Below are 20,135 nucleotides of genomic sequence, written 5' to 3'. Positions count from 1 at the left end.
ATAGCAATACAAGTTCGTCTATTTCCGATGCATGACACCTCTTATTGTTTTCCTGTGATTATGTTGATCTTTTTTTTTTTACCTTTATGATATTGAATTTTGTTACTATTCTTGTCATGTCTATGAATTGATTGCATAGGGCCTAAATGGAAACAAGACAGCAAGCTCTTTTTTGTGTTTGACGCACGCACGCGCACACACACACACACACACACACACACACACACACACACACACACACACACACACACACACACACACACACACACACACACACACACACACACACACACACACACACACACACACACACACACACACGGTCAATGCAGTATGCTGCTGAAGCTATTAAGCACATTTGCATTTGCCCTTTGATGATTTAAACACAGCTGCAGCGTTATGCACACTCAGAATTACACATATCAATTATGACCCCGGTATTAATTCATATAATCATTTGTTTGCTGTTGCCGACTGCAAGAGAGAAGATCAAGCAAATGAGAAAAAAATCATTGAGCAGTCTGGAATGGGTAAACAACTGCCTGCATCAATTCACGATATCTGCATATAAATAACACAAACCTGACTACTTTAGTTGACTGGCGTTTAGCAACAGATCAAGATAATTTATTTTCCAGTTCAACAGCCATGATCCTTCAACCAGTTGTCTACCACCATCTGTAAAAAGGTTATTGCATTGTAATGCAGTTAAAATGGTGGGTGTAGGCCGTGTGTGAGGGGGCCTTTGATTACGGCAAACATCAATAAACATGGCCAGAGGCAGAGATGAGAGCAGGGAGGATAATTAAAGCAAGATAAGCCGACAGGTTAACGGACAAGATGCAGCGTGACATTATTACAACTGTTTCCTGGGAGTAAAGGGGATTCTTCAGGACAGCTGCATGACCGCTTTGGGACCACCAGCGTCCCTGTATTGGAGGGGGCCTGTCCTCTCAATCGAAGGGAGGAGGAAGTCAGATGGGGAGAGTGGGTTACAGTCACTGTAACAAACAATGATGGGGACATTTTCATAAAAGATACTGCAGCCCTTGAGCGATAACAGTGGCTGCCGCTCATTAATAGCTGCATTCCAAGTACTGTACATTATTATGATACCCTGTGGAGTAACGTTCCTTACCAAACTCTGATTGGCTGTTGGGGAAGAGGATACGGAAGACGTAGTCTGTGGCTTCATCTTCCTCCTTATCTGAGACAGACTCTATAGAACCGGACCCCTGAGGAACCCTGTTTCGCAGTTTAGGGAACACTTTGCCCTGTAATTGAATACAAAATACAGATGCAAACAAACACACTTGTCATTCACATAACAGAACACATATTGTACAATAGTGGACAAGTCAGCACAGCCAACATAGCCACAGAACACATTTAGCAACATGCACACAACCAAGGCATTCTTGGATGATGACGCAACCCCCCATATAGGCACACCCATTTCCGCCTGACAAGCCTTTCCACCATTTTGAGCTTTCTTCACAACATACAATTTGCTACTACTGCTACAAATTGTGTGGAATACTCACGCAAATCGGTATTATCTGCAACATATGCCCTTACTGAGCTGCATTCAAGACACTTGCCTTGTGTCTGACACCTGACTTGTGTCTGAACACAGCTTTGATGGATGTGTTCTGCCCCCCCTCCCCCCATCAAACAAAATGTTTGGTCAAACCATATGGGCTTCCATTGGAAATGCATTGGAGCGGCCATTAAACACAGACACAAGACAAACGCAAGACAGGTGTCTTGAATTTGTGAATCCAGTAAGGGCATATGTCGACCCCACCCGCTCACCACCGCCCCACCCCCTCCTGGTGCTGCGGCCATCTTGGAAACTAAACACATGGGAGAAGGGTGAGGCCAAGAAAGGCCCTTATTGCCGTGAAACTTCATGCATGCACATTCCCAGTACGCCCAGGAAGTCTTTCAAATTGGCTGCATGGTGGCGCTATAACAGCCCACTTCACATTCAGTAGGTCCAACCGTAGGTCATACAAAATCAGCCTTCCCAATTTCACTGGGCTCTAGGTAGGTAACGTGGTTTGGTGGAGGAACAGAGTTTCTAATTGATTTTATTGATTAGATCAGGCTGATTCATCTCAGTATTGGTTAAGTGTCTTAGTACCAATATCAGTTTCCTTGGATCTTAATACAAGTAATTGGTCATATTCACATGGCAACACATTCTCACTTACAACAACATTTTCAACATGCAGGATAGTCTGATAGATTTGGTAGAACTACTTGACAGGGACCTGACAAAGCATTGAAATGTGGCGAGTTGGGAGTGAGAATGCTTTGCACATGCAAATGTATCATACCTTGTCAGCAGCAGGTTTCTCACCCACCCACAGACAAGTATGACATGAGAGCTAAATTCATGCATGACCCCAATACATGACCTCCTGTCCTGACCTTTCCTCTCTGGGACCAGAGTGGAGGATCCAACTGTCCATGGGGGAGGAGGCCATTCTCAAGGCAGGAGAGGAACTGGAGTAAGTGGCCTCCTTTGGGGAATCGTAGTGGAGGCCTTTGTATCCCATCCTGACTCACAAGCACCACTGTTCCCCCACTGTCCACTATAGAGGAGCAACATGCAGAATTAAGCCATCTGCTGTAAATCATTCATGATTGCTGTTTGTGAGTTGACAGTTGAGTAACACAAGGGAAATAATAAATAGAGCACATGAATTAGCATTTGAGAATTACAGTTGAATACAAAATGAGTGAAAAAGAAGGCAATAGTAATGACAGGCAGAAATTACTCTGATTTGATCTCCAACCAATTTCCCCTCTGGGATGCCACCTTATCTTAATCTTAATACTGGTAATGTTTTTACAGCATTTGATGGATGCCAGAGCCATTGTCTGGGGCACGGACGCACCCTGTTGATGACAATGCAAGTAAACAATATCCTCCAGGTGGATGGTCATGGCGTAGTCCCAATAAACACTGAAAAAGAGAGATAACAAGTCATATTCCCTCTCACAACTGAGTATTAGAACACTTATTCCCAAAGTGGGGTCTGGGAACCCCCAGAGGTCTTTGAGAGGATTCCAGGGGGTCCCCAGCAAAATGAGGAACAGTTTTAAACACTTAAGTGGTTAGGTTTGGCTGACAGATGTGCTCATTATCAAGTCATTGCAGCTGCACTGCACACCTGCGTTCATAGTCCAAGTCTCCAACAGAGCCATTCATCAGCTGATTAGGTGTCCACTTCAGGGTCATGATGTCAGCAGTCTGATGCAGAGAAAGATAGCCCGGAATGGCTTCCATGTCATCCCTCTGAAATAATAACCATAATTTTGATTCAGATATTATTGTTTGTAAAAACAAATAAATCACACCCGTAGTGAATGAGGGGCGCTCTTATCATTGTACATCATCATGACATAAAATAGACACTAGGCTATTTGCTAGCCTTTAATAGCCTATTTGCTCAGACACTATGACGTAAAATTCTCCATTCATTGTCAATGGGAATTTAATGTTTGTGTAGGACGAAAAGCTACACTAATAGCTGAAACAGAAAAACGAAATGACTAAAAGTAAATTTTCAAATATACTTTTTCATATGCAGATGTACAAGCTCACAGCGCGTGACATTATTATGTGGAGTACTTCATGAAGACTTTGCATACATCACTTATTTATAGAAAGCAGTGGGGGAGGGGAGGGAAGTCAGGCGGCGAGGGTGATAATTGTCATTGCACGTATACTCCTACAGGCTGGGGTGGCGCCTGTCAGTGGTGAGTGTTGGGCGGGAGGAGTAGGACGAAGGCTCCACGTCCCCATGAGGACCAGGGGAAGGCTCCTCACTGGCAGGTGAGCCAGTAGGATACAACAGCAGTGACAACACAGAAATACTGTATGTGTGGGAGGAACTCAATTGACTATATTGTTTGGCGAAAAAGGGGGTGAAAAATAATTGGCTACTCTAAATATTGAAGAAAGAAATCACACCCGTGTGAAGTGAGGGGCGCTCTTATCATCGTACATCATCCATTCATTGTCAATGGGAATTTTGTGTAGGACAAAATGTGCCGATTTGCTCGTCTACATATGACGTAAATTCTCCATTCATTCTCAATGGGAATTTAATGTTTGTGTAAGACAAAAATCTACACTATAGGTGAATATAGGAGGGGATAGCGCCCCACAAAAAAAGTAAAAGAAAGCAGTGGTCGTAATTGGTCGTTTCATCGCTTCATCAGGCAAATTTGGCCACATTTGTCGAAACGTTGCAGATTTTTTGCCCAATTTAATTGGTCTATTACAGAGCTCTGGAAACAAGTGTGCGGATGTTCCGTCTTTTTCTTTGATGTTTGCCTTGATGCCTGATGTCCAGCACTTGGCCTAAATACTTTAGAAGATATCTCATAATCGAATATATTGTTTAGGTGAACCCATGTTTTTTCTTCTCGACTAGTTCCATCCTAATGGCTGCTAGTGGGATTCTTTAGTCTTAGTTTAAAATGTAGCTCTGCTGCATAGGGAGCGTTGTTTTCTTTCCCCATCATCCACTTTGAGCCTAAGAAAAGAGAGGAAGTGGGTGGTTACCGGTTGTACGAGAACATTGTTTTTGCCAAACAGCAGGGTTGCCCTGTTGTTCTGATGCAGTGACTCCACGTAGTCCCGGGCTGAGGGCGAGGGGGAAGACCGCTCATCCATGCTGCTGCTGGAGTGTCGCTTCTGGATCTAGAAACACCCACTGATTAGATTAGATCAAACCCCTACTACTGCCATATACTGTACTATATGGTTCAAAATGTATTAACTGTGAATGGAAATGCTATTTGGAAATGCTATTAATATCACTGAAAAGTATACTGAAGTATACAGACCACAACTGTTCTCCATAGTACAGTCTACAGAGTATACTGTATACAGTATACAGTGTCCGTATTACATATTCATATCTTATATAAGTAAGCCTTGCTGAGCCATGTGGCCCATAGGGCAGAAGTCTCTCAACCCTTGATGCTGAGTGCAAAGCAGAGAGGCAGATATACCAGCTCAGTGGCCTTGTGGTTAAGAGTCCCCGGAGGCACACTGTCGCGCGTGGACGCGCACGTCCCCTGCTGCGCGCGTCCACTGTCGCGCGTCCACGCACGACAGTGTGCCTCCGGGGACTGTCCACCCTGAGATGGTAGGGAGGTTAGGGCCTGTTTCCCCAGCCGAGGCATACCAAATACTATAAAAATGGGACTCAATGCCTCCCTGCTTGGCACTTAGTATCAAGGTTTGGATTGGGGTCCCTGCTACATTCACGAGACATGGCCAAAGCATTTCCGGGGGTCCCTAGCCAAAAACGTTGAGAACCCCTGCCCTATGGGACACATGGTTCGGCAAGGCTTACTATAGTGCATGGCCCCGTTTTGTACTTACACACAAAGCAGGCCTCTTGGTGGGAGAGTCCTGTCTATTGTGGCCACCATGGATCCGGTGCCTCTGAACCAGTTCGTCTGCGGAGGGATCTGTCCAGAAGTGGTCTGCTGTCTTCATCTTAGTGTATTCCAATGCACAAGGACCAACTGCAACCATGAATATACTTAAATGTTTTACTGAGAATCAGGGATTCTACACATTTCTACAGTAGTTCATAATTGTTCAGTTTTTTCAGACTGCTGCACATTTTTTGTAAAAGGGTGGCTTTCAACTAGGTGACTATAGACTTTTGTAACCTCCTTTTCAAGACCTGGATATCATCAGATACCATGTTTTCAAAATTACAGCGCTGCATAGAACGCCTTGAAAATAGACGGTTGAAAGGTTTGAAAAAAATACAAAATAATTAAAGAATGAATAATTATTACCTAACAAAGAGGCCAGGATAGGTCCATCCACAGGGTCCATTAGAACAGCCTCTTTTTCATAGAATTTACTGTAACACATTGTGATGGCAAATGCATCAGACATTTATATATAATTTCTCTTCTACCAGAAGTAAGCATGTAATTTGACCTCCTTAACACACCTGCTGTTCTCCACCAGGTAAAGTACAATCTTGTCCAACACCTTCTCAAACAGAGCTGTGCGAATCCACAAGTTCTTAGCAACCTGCGGGTAGGCCTGTCACAATTATTAAATAATCGCCTGATCGCAATTATTTGTGATGATAATCGTCATAATCGAAAAATGTTCATACATGTTAAAACCATGGAAATAGCAGATCTACAAGCTCACAAGCTTGAGCTTGTATATGCCATTTCCATTATTAAATCACATGTACAATTATTAAATATGTTATTTGTCATTATCTGCCTTACACATTTTTTTTAATGAAGCCTAAAATCCAAACAGTATTTTGTATTTATATGTTCCAATGTTCAATGTCCAAAACACAATTAAATCGCAATTATCTGTATGACAATGAATCGTCAAATAAAATGTTATGATCGTAACAGCCCTACCTGGGGGGTAAAGCTGGGCAGCCTAGGCAACCTTCGCAAACCGTCCTGGCTCTGCAAGCTTTGGGTCCGTCTGCGAGCCAAATAATAAGTTAGAGTGAAATAAGACACAAGAAGCGCACCATAACCACTTTCAACCTGGCGTCCCAGTTTTGGGCAAGAAAGACCCTCACAAAACAAATAGGGCTCTATTTTCGTCCCCGCCGTTACCTGCGACGCTGCCCGCAAGTCAGCCGCTGCCCGAAAATTAAGTATAGGAGCTTGCTCTGTCCCTAAATGGTATTTTGGTCCAGCATCACCCGCTATCCATTATGCCGACACCGGTATTTGCGCCTAGAGGTGTGGTCATGGCACGCTTTCCCCTAAATTGCAATTTTGGTCACATTTGGGAAGACGCATAGTGGAGTTTAAAAGCACCTGTAAGCTTTAATGCCAAATTAGTTTGGTATAGAGCGCGCCTGCAATGGAGATGTACGCAGAGTCAGGCTGCTTAATCTCTCCTTATTCTCCTACACATCTCTTCGTAATTTTCCTATAATCAGCAGAAGTGAGTGCCTGTCACGTCCTTGTGTCCACTGTGTTTATATAATTGTCAAAGAAGTTATTTGGCTTGTGTCAAGCATTGTGCGCGATTCCATTTGCTCGTTCAGTTTCATCACCCCATAGCAGTAAATGGGGTTTAATCCGATTTCCCGAACCTTCCCTTCCTTTTAGCTTGATACCGTTTCGTAGAGACGGCCTACACGCACAATCTATATACCATGCTCGAAGTTCGTAGATCACACAGCACTTTGAAATTTTATAAATGAGCGAGATCTAAGCGAGTTGTGACTCAATGAAAAGATGAGTGCTCTTGGCTCTGTGTGGCGTGAAAAAAGAAGAAGAGAAACGGCCTCCTGGGGGACAGGCGGACGGACGGACGGGGGGGGATTGTGTGCAGCACAAGTGAGACTTCAAGGCAGCAACGCATCACTCTTCCATGGGCTATGAGCATAGACCGTAAGGTTATGAAGCAATATAGCACTGGGCATAACGGACAACGGATAATGGATCTCTTAAAGGCAATGGCATGTGGCACCGTGATTGTTTTCATTATTGTAACACCCAAACCTCATAGTCCAAAAGTGTCCAAATGTTCCATTAAAAAAAATTATGACATTTTCAAATAACAAAAATAACCAATCTACAAGCACACAATGCATTGCAAAGCGATGCTTGTAGTTTCGCTATTTGTCACACAATGAATTATATACTGTAGGTCTTAAGTGGTTAAGGCAAATACACACAAATCATTTATTTTCAGTGTTTTACTGTGTATATGGCATACACAATATCTAAAGCATGCTCCTACCTGCACCACCTTCCTACCGACCCCTGTAGCACTGTGAACCTGACATTAATGATTCATACACCTTTTGAATATCTATGATTATAAATAGCTCAAATTTTCCATTTAGATAAGAGGACAGCCTTTTGTTGCGAATGCTGCTGCTCTAGTAGCCTTTGAACTGTGTGGTGTGTGTGTGTGTGTGTGTGTGTGTGTGTGTGTGGTTGTGTTATACGACAGTGGCACTCAACATGAATAACTGCATAACATGTCATGTTGCAACAAGCTTTTCAGTTGAAAATCAGTTATGTTCATCAAGCAGCACTGCTGTTCAATTAAGGATAAATCAGGCATAACCACACTGGCATCCATATTTTGGGCATGTCATAAGCACTGTTTTATTATAAAATAAATCTTTTAAGAAAAAACGAAACAATTTGTCATACAATGAAGTATGTAGGGCTAACGTGCATGGATTCTCTCACTTGGTCTCAATGATCTGCTCTAGTTCCTGGGCCTTCCTGCACAGGTCCTCAGCTGGAGCGAAGTTCTTCCCAACCTTCATGAAGAGAGCGGCTATCTTGTTGCTACGTAGGAAGCCTGCTGCACGTCGTTTCAATCCATGCAGAACACACGCCTCCACTGCCGCTTTGTATTGACAAAAATGGAAGACCATTCAAACATAAATGCACTGCAATAAAGCTACTAAAACACTGCAACATAAAAATATATGGGAATAAGGTTTACAGTTAAACTGCACAATCAAACCACTTGCTATATTTTAGGGACATTGTCATTGTCAATTTGTACACCTTATGGTTCTCTGAGGTGAGAATGTCATGACCCCTACAGTACTGTACTGTACAGTATGTCTAAGGGAAGTCCAGTAACAACAAAAGGTTTAATAACGTTCTCAAACGTTTTAGCAGGTTCACACCATTTCTCAATATATTCTTCAATTTTCCACTTTCTCTCAAGTACCCCCTGTCGTACCTTTATTCGCTTAACCCTAGTGGCACACGTACCCACATGAGAAACACTGCACTAGCATATTCCTTCTATTCCATCTACACTCTCATAGACATATTAGTTGACTCGATTCCCAAGAGCTCTATAGTAGGCCCCCTCCTGTTTGCACTCTACACACTAAATAGCTAGTAGATCTGCTATTTCCACTAAATGTTAGCCCGAGAACAGGGATGCTGGGGTTCAAGTGGGTTACATTATTACATTATAGAAAAAGCAGACACCTATCATCAGTGTAGATATCCTACGTGGCAGTGTCTTGAACTGTGTTGCCATTTGAGCTCTCTTTCAGGACTAATCCCGTCTCTCCTCACATGGGGTCATGGGGAAGGCTGGAGTTGTCATGGAAACCCATGTTGATGGAGCACTCTGAGAGAGAGAAGGGGGGGGGGGGGGGATCTCACTCTTCCTCTCTCATTCCCTTTTCCCCCGTCTCTCCCCCTCTGACACACACCCACACACAGTTACCTTCCCTCCTCACCTCTATGAGTCTGCCTCAGTCTCTCTTTCATTGAAACTCCTTGAAGCATAAGCATTATCAGTCTTTGCTACTGTATAATCTGGTCATTAAAAGGATTTTCATTGTGACGTTCAAAATGTAGCATGTCAGTAGCCAGTTTGTAAAATCTCCATCCTTCATGTTAAACTGTAATCCTTTCTACACATCTCTTAATAATTTCTTATCTCTCTTCCTGTATTTGTGTCGTTATCTCTCTATTCAAAGCTTTGATGTCACTTTGTCATCATGGAAGCATGAAGCTAAATATCACATCAAACTGAGGTCTCTCAATATAATGACCTCCCTTTATATTAGGATCCTTCAACTTATACCTTCTTCCCTCAGTACACGCAAAAAAAACCAAACAACATAATATAATGCCAATTATTATATAATTTAATTCAAAGTGCCATGAATGAATACATAATAATAATAATAATAATAATAATAATAATAATAATAATAATAAATGTATTTGTATAGCACCTTTCATGACATGAAATGCAGCTCAAAGTGCTTTACAGAAAAATGGAGAATAAAAGAAAAGCAAGGCAACAACATTAAGAACAAGCAGTAATGCAATACAGTGAGGACATGAATAACAAAAATAAAAAATAAAAGATCAATTAAAAGCAATGTTGTAGAAGTGGGTCTTGAGCTGAGCTTTAAAAATGTCTACAGAGGCTGCCTGACGAAGGTACAGTGGGAGCTTGTTCCATGCCGACGGCCCGTAGAAGCAAAAAGCTGATTCCCCGTATTTTTTAGTTGCCATTTTTTTTGGCAAAGCGAGCAGGCCAGCAGTGGAAGACCTTAGGGGGGCGGTTTGGGACATATTTAGGCAGGCAGTCATGTAGGTAGGAAGGTGCGAGACCATTGAGAGCTTTATAGACAAGTAAAAGAATTTTAAAAACAACCGGAAGCCAGTGCAGTGATGCCAAAACTGGAGTAATATGTTCTCTCATCTTAGTTCTAGTTAAAACTCTGGCTGCTGCATTTTGGACAAGTTGTAATCTGTCAGTTGTTTTCTTAGGCAGTCCTGAAAAAAGTGCATTGCAGTAGTCAAGCCGAGAAAACAAAGGCGTGGATTAGCGTTTTTGCATCGTCCAAGGACAAATAGGCTCTGATTCGTGCAATATTATAAGGTGAAAAAAGGCAATCTTGGTAACATGATTAATGTGTGAATTAAAATTAAATTCAGAATCAATAATAACCCCCAGGTTCTTTACTGTACTGTTACTTTCTACAGTCAGGTTACCAAGTCTGCTTATTATTGATTCTTTCTGCTCACTAGAACCGATCATGAGAACTTCTGTCTTATCCTCATTTAGCTTGAGAAAGTTCTCACTCATCCAACATTTGATGCTAGACAGACAGGTCAACAGCGGGTCTAAAGCACAGGGATCATCTGGAGCCACAGAAAGATATAGTTGGGTATCATCAGCATAGAAATGAAAATTGACTCCGTGATTGGTAATGAGTTCGCCCAATGGCAGTATGTACAAGGAGAAAAGCAGAGGGCCAAGAATCGAGCCCTGTGGAATACCAGAACTGATGTCGTGTTTGTCTGAGTCAAACTCGGCTAGATTGACAAAGTAACTTCTGTTTGATAGGTAGGAGGAAAACCAGGACAGGGCCGTACCAGACAGGCCTATCAGGTGCTCCAGACGCTGTATTAAAATTGAATGATCAATCGTGTCAAATGCAGCCGTTAGATCTAGAAGTAGGAGAACAGATACATACATTCTTGTCAGCAGACACCCTAAGATCATTAATTACTTTTACAAGTGCTATTTCTGTGCTGTGACCTTTCCTAAAGCCAGATTGGAATTTATTATGCACATTATTGTTCTGTAGAAACACATCCAATTGATGAAAGATGCATTTTTCTAAAACCTTGCCCAGAAAGGGTAGATTTGAAATGGGTCGATAGTTACCCAAAACAGAGGGATCAAGATTGTGTTTCTTAAAATAACGTTTCTCAATGTGTAACTGCAATGGCAGCAAATTAATCTCTTCAGCAAATGAAGTCTTCTATGAATTTTAGCGGTACTGAGTTTTATCCATATTGTTCTTTATATTCCAATATGAGTCTACTTCAATAACTTGTTCTAAAAACTTGTTCCAGGAGATGCATGGTTGGTGTCTGTGACACAGATCTGCTTACTCAAATCAGACTGGACTAAATATGTCCAATTGAGTTACCTCAATAAGGTGATGCTACTATTAAAGCAATTAAAACACAGGAACATATTTCTGTTCCATCAACAAATGGGTGCACTTTGACTGCCTCACACTGTAACATCAAGATAAGTATAAGACAAACTACACCGTAAAAAAATGCACCAATATAATTACACTCACCCAATCATACACCAATGACCGAGTCAACCATGCAAGGAACCAATCTGCACATCGGGAGCAATTAGGGGTTCAGTGTCTTGCTCAAGGACACTTCGTCACTAACTCTGGGGGAGCCCGGCCTCGAACTGGGAACCTTCCATTTGACCACTCTTCCCATCCGGCCACTCTACCCCTGAGCCACCACTGCCCATAACATTAAGGGTGGCAGAAACTCAGTTGTTACCTGGATATCTTAAATTGCTCCATCTAAACACTTACAGTACGTACCACTTAACAGTGTAATGTTAATGAATAATTAGAAATGTCATGGACACTTAATGTTGTCTTTTGGATGCATCAAACCTATAAAGCGAAACAAAATTTAAAACAATATTCAGAATTTACAAGTTTCTTTTCAGCTCATTTCACTTGTTTATAATTGAACACTCCTCTTCTTTGATAGAATGTGATGTGCTGTGAATCGTTTAAAAAAATCAACCAACAATCGCAAACCCTCACCCTAACCCTAACCTCCCCCGGGGCAGACACCTAAACCTAACCACCCACCCTCTCCCGACCCCCAGCGCACCTCGGACCAATGCTCCTTCGGAGCAATGGTCCGTCGGATCATAGGGTGCTTCCCCTTTGAAACACCCTCCTCTAATAGCTTTGTTTGCCATTCAGATTCTGCCTTGGCAACTGGTAAAGCGAACATGAACATAGAGGCTAATTATTCCCCAGGGACCTTGCTGGGTCAAACCCTTTGGTCCTTCTCTGTCGTTGCCAATATTTCTAAACATCCACATGGACAGACCACAGGACAAGCTCTAAGAGGGCATGTAAGCGCCACAATAAGAAACACAGGACACATTGGATGCTTAAAGATGACTAACAACAAAATGGTGAAGATGGTCCTCTGGACGGCCTCCTCTAATGTGCTGTCGTGTACTGGCAGGAGAGGGGAGTCAGTGGAGACGTGGTCCTCTACTCTACAGATTGATAGCTGTTTCCCAACAGCTATTAAAACCACACACCTACAGGCTATACGTAGCGTGATAATATAAACACTGCAAGCCACAGTGCTGACAACACAGTGACATTAAAGAACTGATGAATGTGTTCTACAAACTACATTCCCCACAACACAATCAAAGATTAATGTTCGTTGAGAAATTTGTTTTCTAACCATTAGAGAACACATGTTGCTACAGCAATAAACTGAAGAATTATTTCCCCATCTTCTGCAGGAAGGAAAACTACAGCTATAAAATACTTGAAATTCAGAATGCACGGGGTGCATACTTAGTTTAGACTAGTTATTGGTTAGACATAAGGTTGGTGAGGGGTGCACTAAAACGACCAGATTAAGGTTGGTCTGGGGTGCGTTAAAACGACCGGATTGCAGGTGCGTTAAGGGTTGGGAGAGGGTTAAGGTTAGGTTTAGGTGTGCTGCCCCGTGAGAGGTTAGGGTTACGGTGAGGGTTTGAGATAGGTTGTAGGACTAATGACTGGTCTAACTAATGACTAGTTTGTTTTCTCTTAAGATTCACATACAATAAGCCTATTTTCGCATGCTTAGGTCATGATCCTACAATCATACATTCTATTTATGTTCTGTTAATTTTAAATGATAATTTGGTGATTTGCTCACAAGCTAAAGGCTACAGCAGAGCTATCAACTGCATATTCCTTCAAGTGTCCACTTGCTTAAATGTAGGCTGTATTCTCTTCTTGGATTACAGACTCCTGCTTGTATCTGGCACATTTGCACATACTGGGATGTTACACTACAGAACCATGAAAGATGCCTTTGCCTGTGCCTGAATAACTGAAGTAAACGTTTCATTGTTGGTAGATTGCATATTATTTACTCATTATATTCACTGTTGATAGACATAATGCAGATGACACTTGACTGTACATTTGCATACGGAGCGGTACAGACTCTATTTCATGCCAACTGCCATCAGACTTTATAATGCAAATGCATAAGAACAGTCTCCCCCAATGCACATTGTGCTAAGTTGACCCTGGTCTTGTTCATATCCATTATTTAATGTTTGTCTAGTATTTATTTATTTATCTGTCACATTATGCTGCTGTAACACCCTCATTTCTTAGCCTGACTCCGCCAGCTGGTGGCAGCAGTGAGTTCCTCCTCCTGCTCCCATCGGGGCCCTCTCAGAGACATGTACGCCGAGCCATTTCTGACCGGAGAGGCGGAGAGATATGCGGCCGTATGTGGCCGCTAGAGGCGGGATCAACGTGATACTGACGTATTGAAGCGCTGCCACAGTGCAAATGTAAACACAACCTACAGTAACAGGACTGCAACTCGAAATTATTATGGAGATATCATAATCTTTGTCACGCTGTTTCCGGTTCATCATTTCTGCTTGAGAGAGCCCAGAACTAATTTCCCTCTGGGGATTAAGAAAGTATATCTCATCACATATCCACTGTTGATAATCTGTACATTCATAGATGTATTTATATTCATGCATATATACTGGAGATAGATTGTACAACTACATTACACTTATATGTATTGATGGAATATGTAGTATATTATGGTTGTATGTAAATGTATGTAATAATATGGAAGAAATGTTGTAATGATGATATGTTTAAGACCCCTGGAAGAATAGCTGCTGTGACTCACAATAAATCTAAAATCTAAAAATTAGTCGACACTTTTTCCTCATTGGCTGCCTCTAAGCCATAAAACCCATAGTCTGAACAGCATAAAACTTACTTATTATAGATGTTCATAAACGATAACTTGCTGTAGCTGGCAATTATGAGTCATTCTTGTTTTTATATTACTTCTACAGACTGTGACCAAACATCACGCTTTGATGTCATGTGATCAAGATGTATAAGATTTTTCAGATCCCATTCCAAGTGGCTATGACCAAAGTTTGCAGGCCCTGGTTAGGTTACCTGGCTCAGAGGAGCACACTTTTCTAGGTTTCTCTCTCAACTCTTACCTCAGTTACCTATCCTGTGTTTCATGCTTACTGCTGCTGGTGCTATGACACTCTGTGGATCATTAAGTAGAAGGTAATGGTCTGTGCAAATTCTGGATTCAAATGTGTGAGTGTACTGGAAATGATGTCTGAGTCACGATCACATCAGTGCGAATACACTAATGTGTCTGTATGTCTGTGAAACGTGTGCAAGTACATGTTTGTGTGTGTGTGTGTGTGTGTGTGTGTGTGTGTGTGTGTGTGTGTGTGTGTGTGTGTGTGTGTGTGTGTGTGTGTGTGTGCATGCATGCATGTATGCGCGCACGTGTGTGTGTGTGTGTGTGTGTGTGTGTGTGTGTGTGTGTGTGTGTGTGTGTGAGTGAGTGAGAGAGAGAGATGGTGGTGGAGAGAAGGGGGTTCAATGAGTACAATTTATGCACAGTATGTTTTAACTGATTAAGTTATTGGTGGGCTTGTATGGGGTCAATAAGGATTATACGTATAGACCAGGTGTACAGTGTACACACACACATCCCAAGCATATTGAGGGTGCTGGATAATTTAGAAAAATCAGTTAGCAGTCAGCAAATATCACATTAGTGTTGCAAATTTGAACTTTTAATTCAAATTATTTAAAAAGTTTAAAAAAAAACCACACTCACACTGTCTTCAAATGCAGTTGAAAGGTTTATTAAGGGAAAACACAACATTTTGGTCTATTGGACCTTCATCAGGCTATGTTTATGTCATCAGGTTATCTCTTTCGTAATCAAAGCTTGATGAAGGTCGAATAGACTGAAATGTGTTTTCCCTTAATAAACGTTTCAACTGCATTTGAAGACAGTGTGCAGGAGTGTTTTCCTATTTCAGTACGTCCGGGCCCTTGGTTGTCCTTCTCCTACGCACCTGTCGCCTGTAGGTGTGCAAAAGCCTTGCTTAGATGAGAGGCTATCCTTGAATTCCAATGTTAAAACTAAAAAATCTCCTCATCCTTGAAGTTTAACAGGAGACACTGTTGCACTACAGAGTTGCTTAAGAATGGTTTCTTACCACAAAAGGAGACAATGTGGCTGCTATCTTCATGAACGAACTTCCTGGTGACAGCCTCCTCCATAATCTGCTTCACCTGTGAATGTATAATGAATGCTTAATGACTCATTCTTTATTAATATGCTACAGCAGATGTGGCATTTTAAACACCATGTTAGTGAAATGCTAGTGGAAGTATTTGTATCCTTATCAAATGATTTAGAATCGAGAAATAAGATAATACATCTGTATATAGTAAATACATGTACAGTAGGTTGTCCCGATCCGATCACGTGATCAGAAATCAGGGCCGATTGGACCCCTAGACGGAAAGGAAAAATATATACATATTTATTTTTTACATGCAAAATATGTTTATGTAACATATTATTAGAAATTGGCCCCCTGCATATGTCTCTACATATATGTACGTATATATCCATATGTGTGGACATATATACACTATACGAGACATATAATATTTCATATTCACATGTATGGCTTACAGTATATGCAGCATATATTCTGCATATACTTGCCAAATATTGGCATATGTTCATATATTTAAAATAACACCATAGCACCACCATTAGCCTTTTCATGTCACGCACCCATTAGAGCACGTTCGCGCACCACAGGGGGTGCACGCACCACAGTTTGGGAACACCATTTTAACACACAATTTCCTTGACCTAAGTTAAAAGCATTTTTGAGCATGCTCCAGGGCACTACACATGTTGCCTGGCTTGGCCATGCTCATACTGTTGATTCACTGACGCTTCCTCTTCGGTTGTGTCAGTGAATCCACGGTATGAGTCTGGCCAAGCCACATAAGTAAGTAAGTAAGTAAGTAAGTACATTTTATTTAACTGTCAAGGGTTCAGCCTCCAGGAAGAAACCCTAAATACAAAGTTAATACACCATTGCACATAAAAACGACTGCAGGGTGTCTAATGAAGTACTGTACCTCATAGACACATGAAAAACTGGAAAAATACAAACATTGTGCGGTTTCCATACTGTGTTTCTGACGGAAACCTGACTGAAATTTATCAAAAATATTATTGTTGTTAAATTTAGAAGTTGGTTACAGACTACTTTTCCAGAACTTTAGAGATAAACGGGAGTTTGGAGATGTGTCTGTAATTGCCATGGACTAGTGGATCAAGGCTTGGTTTTTTCAAGAGAGGTTGAATTGCATGTTTGAAGGAATAGGGCACACAACCAGAGGATATGGAAAAATCAAAATGTAAATGTAATTCCGACGGACATGCACCTGCTCCCATGCTTGCGGTTATGGTTAGGTTAGGGTTTGAGCTGGGTTGTCGTTTGCACCTCCACTCAATGTTTGCCATTTGTGGACGACTGGACGTTTCACTCCAAACCCTTTCTGCACAGGAAAGTGACATTGATGAGTGGCACTCCTCTCCAAAAGTTGATCTATTTTCTAGGCACACAGGGTGCTCCACCAAAAGACGCTGGGATGCAGAGAGTGCTGAAATGCGATGCTGGGACGAGAACCTCTCTTGGTGCATCTTTACCATAGAAATGCATGAAAAAACAACGTTGAAATCTAGGGTATATAGGTTATATACAATAACGTATACAATTTGGGTGGTTGTATTGTGTATCTCCCTAGTCCCTACTCTTCTATTGAGACATTTAAATCGTGTCAAAGGTCATGTCTCACCTAGACACAGGATCTGACACAAATTTTGACCTGATGGTCAAGATTCAATCTATCCCCTGAGCAAGCAGGCAGGCCCTATTAGCTCAATAGTAAAATTGTCAGCACTTGGGGTTCAAATCCGGCGTAAAAATATAAACTATATTCAAAACATTCTCAAAATTATACAACAATACAACTTGTAGGCTGCTTGTAGATTATTTTCACTATTCAATGTATGAGTATCTAGGGCTTAATTTAAGGATGAGTCATCATCTCTCATCCTGAGCATCCTTTGGGAATAAAGGGATGGATGCCCCCCCTCCCCCCACGTTCACGCCCCATAATCCACTTCAGGTTTCAGATCTTCAGAGGGAGTCATTGATTCTGTTACGTCAAACCCTGAATATAATTCCAATTATTATGCACTAACAACTTCTGAAAGAAGACAACAAAACAAGCCTATGGCTTGTCCTATGTTCACAAGGTAACACCTAATCCCATTTAGCATATGAACTCTGGAAGATGTCTGGGGAATCAGGTGGGGACATTGTCCATTTGTTTTATCCATCAGAGCGACGTCTTTTCACTTTGCCGATTTGACCAGATTGTTTTCACTGAGAAGATGGGATGACTGATATTTCAATGCCCAGTGGCTATGGAGACGTGCGTGCACGTGTGTGTGTGTGTGTGTGTGTGTGTGTGTGTGTGTGTGTTGTGTGTTGTGTGTTGTGTGTACAACATAAACTGCATCTGGAATATCAGCCCCCGGACACAGCCATACAGATAGCTGTAATTTCCTGTAGTAATGAGTTTGTCCTCAGTGGACTACTGGACTTATTATCCGGTCTACAGAAAAGTGCTGCTGAATTCACCCTCAATACAAATACACCTGAATGTGAATAGATTTCACTTCGAATGGTCACCGCAAAATGGACCCAACAGTGAAGGATTTATTGTTGGGTCTCTTGCACCTGCACTCATGTGCAAAACCTTTGCGACGTATACATAATAGATATACTAATTCAAGCTACTGGACAGTAGACACTACTGGATAGCAGAAGCAAATCATTACAAACCACTTACATATGGATTTCATTTAGCAATTTAAAAAATGTGCATACTTCGGTGAATGTTGACATTGCCTCTCAACAACAAACAATAAAATCTATGGCCACTGATGTCGTCCTCTTTCTGTCACATACATGCATACATGCTCACACGACCACTCACTGTGTGCTCTACCGGTCTATGTTGTTGTTGTTATTGCCTATAATGACATGTTACCACAGTACTTCTTTAAAGACTAAGGGCTCCATTTTAGTCTGATCTTTCTAAATACACTGTTTTGGGATTTAGCAGTGGGGAAGGGGTGTACACGTTATTATGCATAGGTGTGGTTTGGGCCTTACAATAATTAAACCAATCACCAGTCCACGTGCCATTGCCTTTAAGAGATCCCTTGCCCGTTAGTGTTATATTGCTTCTTTCTTAGCCTTACTATAGCCCAGGGGTGCCCACACTTTTTTGACTTGAGAGCTACTTTCACAATGACCAGCTCAACAAGATCTACTCACCCAAAAAAGTATTACCCCATTGCTGAAAACAGCAGCACTGGCGTTACATACTATAAGACAAACACACTTGGAATGGGAAATAGAGAGAGGAAAATGGAATTCGTAGTTATTTGTATATGACTTTGTATTTGTATTGCATTTGTATTGTGTGTTTGAGATGAAAGGCTCTTTTAATCAATCAGTCACCTTAATTCTGCTATAGCCCATAGAAGAGTGTTGCGTTGCTGCCTTGAAGTCTCTCCAAGTTTTCTCCACACGCACAGAGCCAAGAACACTCGTCTTTTCATTGAGTCACAACTAATTTAATTTAATTTAACTCATTTGCTCATTTAAAAAAATTCAAAGTACTATGTAAACTACGAAATTCGGGCTTTCATGTGTGGGTGTAGGCCGTCCCTACGGAACGGTATGAAGCGAAAAGTAAAGTTCGGTCTAGATTAAACCCCATTTGCTGCTATGGGGTTATGAACTGAATGAGCAAATGAAATTGCGCACGCTGCACAATGCCTGGGCCTGGCACAAATAACTTCTTTGACTATACAATTATATAAACATAAGGACTACATGTTGTCTCAGTAAGACAGCCCCTCCTCCTATATCCACAAGGAGGAGCAGTGCACCAAAGCATTATGGGAATTGTAGTCCAGGAGGGAAGTGAGCCCAGTGTCGATGACAGAGACACTGGGTTCACTGCTAAAATCTAAAAGATCCCCAGGAAAGTGTTCTAAATTTTCTAAACTTCATTAACATATATTTTTTAGCAAAAAGGGTGAAGTGTCCCTTTAAGGCTTTGCCGGTGTCCCTGATAAGTCTCTACCCCACCAACACAGCTGTCACAAAGACTTTATTCAGGTATAGACTTCTGATGACTAGACTAGTTCTCTCATAATCACCCTGTCTACAATCTGATGAGTGAGAGCAATTTTCACTGAATGATTAAAACTAACAAATCTCTGTGTCTGACCTCTATGGTCATGAATCAGTTCACTGGCTTCCACTAACTGTATTAATGCTCATGGTTTGATATTTAGAGCAGTCACTGACACAAAAATACATGTCATACAGTATGCTAGCCAAGATGCATAGATCGTAATATTTTTGTAAATTGATAGCCATGGATTTAATGGACTATGCTCTAGTGAAAAATACATTAGTTGCTACACAAAACAAAAATACTACTACTGCATGAGTATTTGAATAGCTATATTCCTTCATGCACAGTTAACACTATTATTATTATTCAAATATACCACAATACCCCAGAAAACAA

At 41.5% G+C, this 20,135-nt stretch overlaps 1 protein-coding gene across 1 annotated transcript in view; it reads right to left on the bottom strand.

Annotated features, from left to right (window-relative positions):
* sgsm1a (small G protein signaling modulator 1a) overlaps positions 1 to 20,135 on the bottom strand; it is a gene marked incomplete at its 5' end in the record, with an annotated part of 33,874 nt that overhangs the window by 8,575 nt on the left and 5,164 nt on the right. Inside the window, 12 exons of the mRNA XM_080765744.1 lie at positions 861 to 1,001; positions 1,139 to 1,274; positions 2,437 to 2,600; positions 2,907 to 2,974; positions 3,183 to 3,307; positions 4,583 to 4,720; positions 5,411 to 5,556; positions 5,839 to 5,906; positions 6,000 to 6,082; positions 6,436 to 6,505; positions 8,245 to 8,407; positions 15,644 to 15,719. Coding sequence (XP_080621870.1) covers positions 861 to 1,001; positions 1,139 to 1,274; positions 2,437 to 2,600; positions 2,907 to 2,974; positions 3,183 to 3,307; positions 4,583 to 4,720; positions 5,411 to 5,556; positions 5,839 to 5,906; positions 6,000 to 6,082; positions 6,436 to 6,505; positions 8,245 to 8,407; positions 15,644 to 15,719 — 1,378 coding nt within the window. The remainder of the gene's footprint in view (positions 1 to 860; positions 1,002 to 1,138; positions 1,275 to 2,436; positions 2,601 to 2,906; positions 2,975 to 3,182; positions 3,308 to 4,582; positions 4,721 to 5,410; positions 5,557 to 5,838; positions 5,907 to 5,999; positions 6,083 to 6,435; positions 6,506 to 8,244; positions 8,408 to 15,643; positions 15,720 to 20,135) is intronic.

The sequence above is a fragment of the Protomyctophum bolini genome (assembly GCF_963924005.1).
Source record: "Protomyctophum bolini genome assembly, chromosome: 6".
In the NCBI taxonomy this organism is placed as follows: Eukaryota; Metazoa; Chordata; class Actinopteri; order Myctophiformes; family Myctophidae; genus Protomyctophum; species Protomyctophum bolini.
This window is presented reverse-complemented; position numbering and strand designations above follow the sequence as displayed.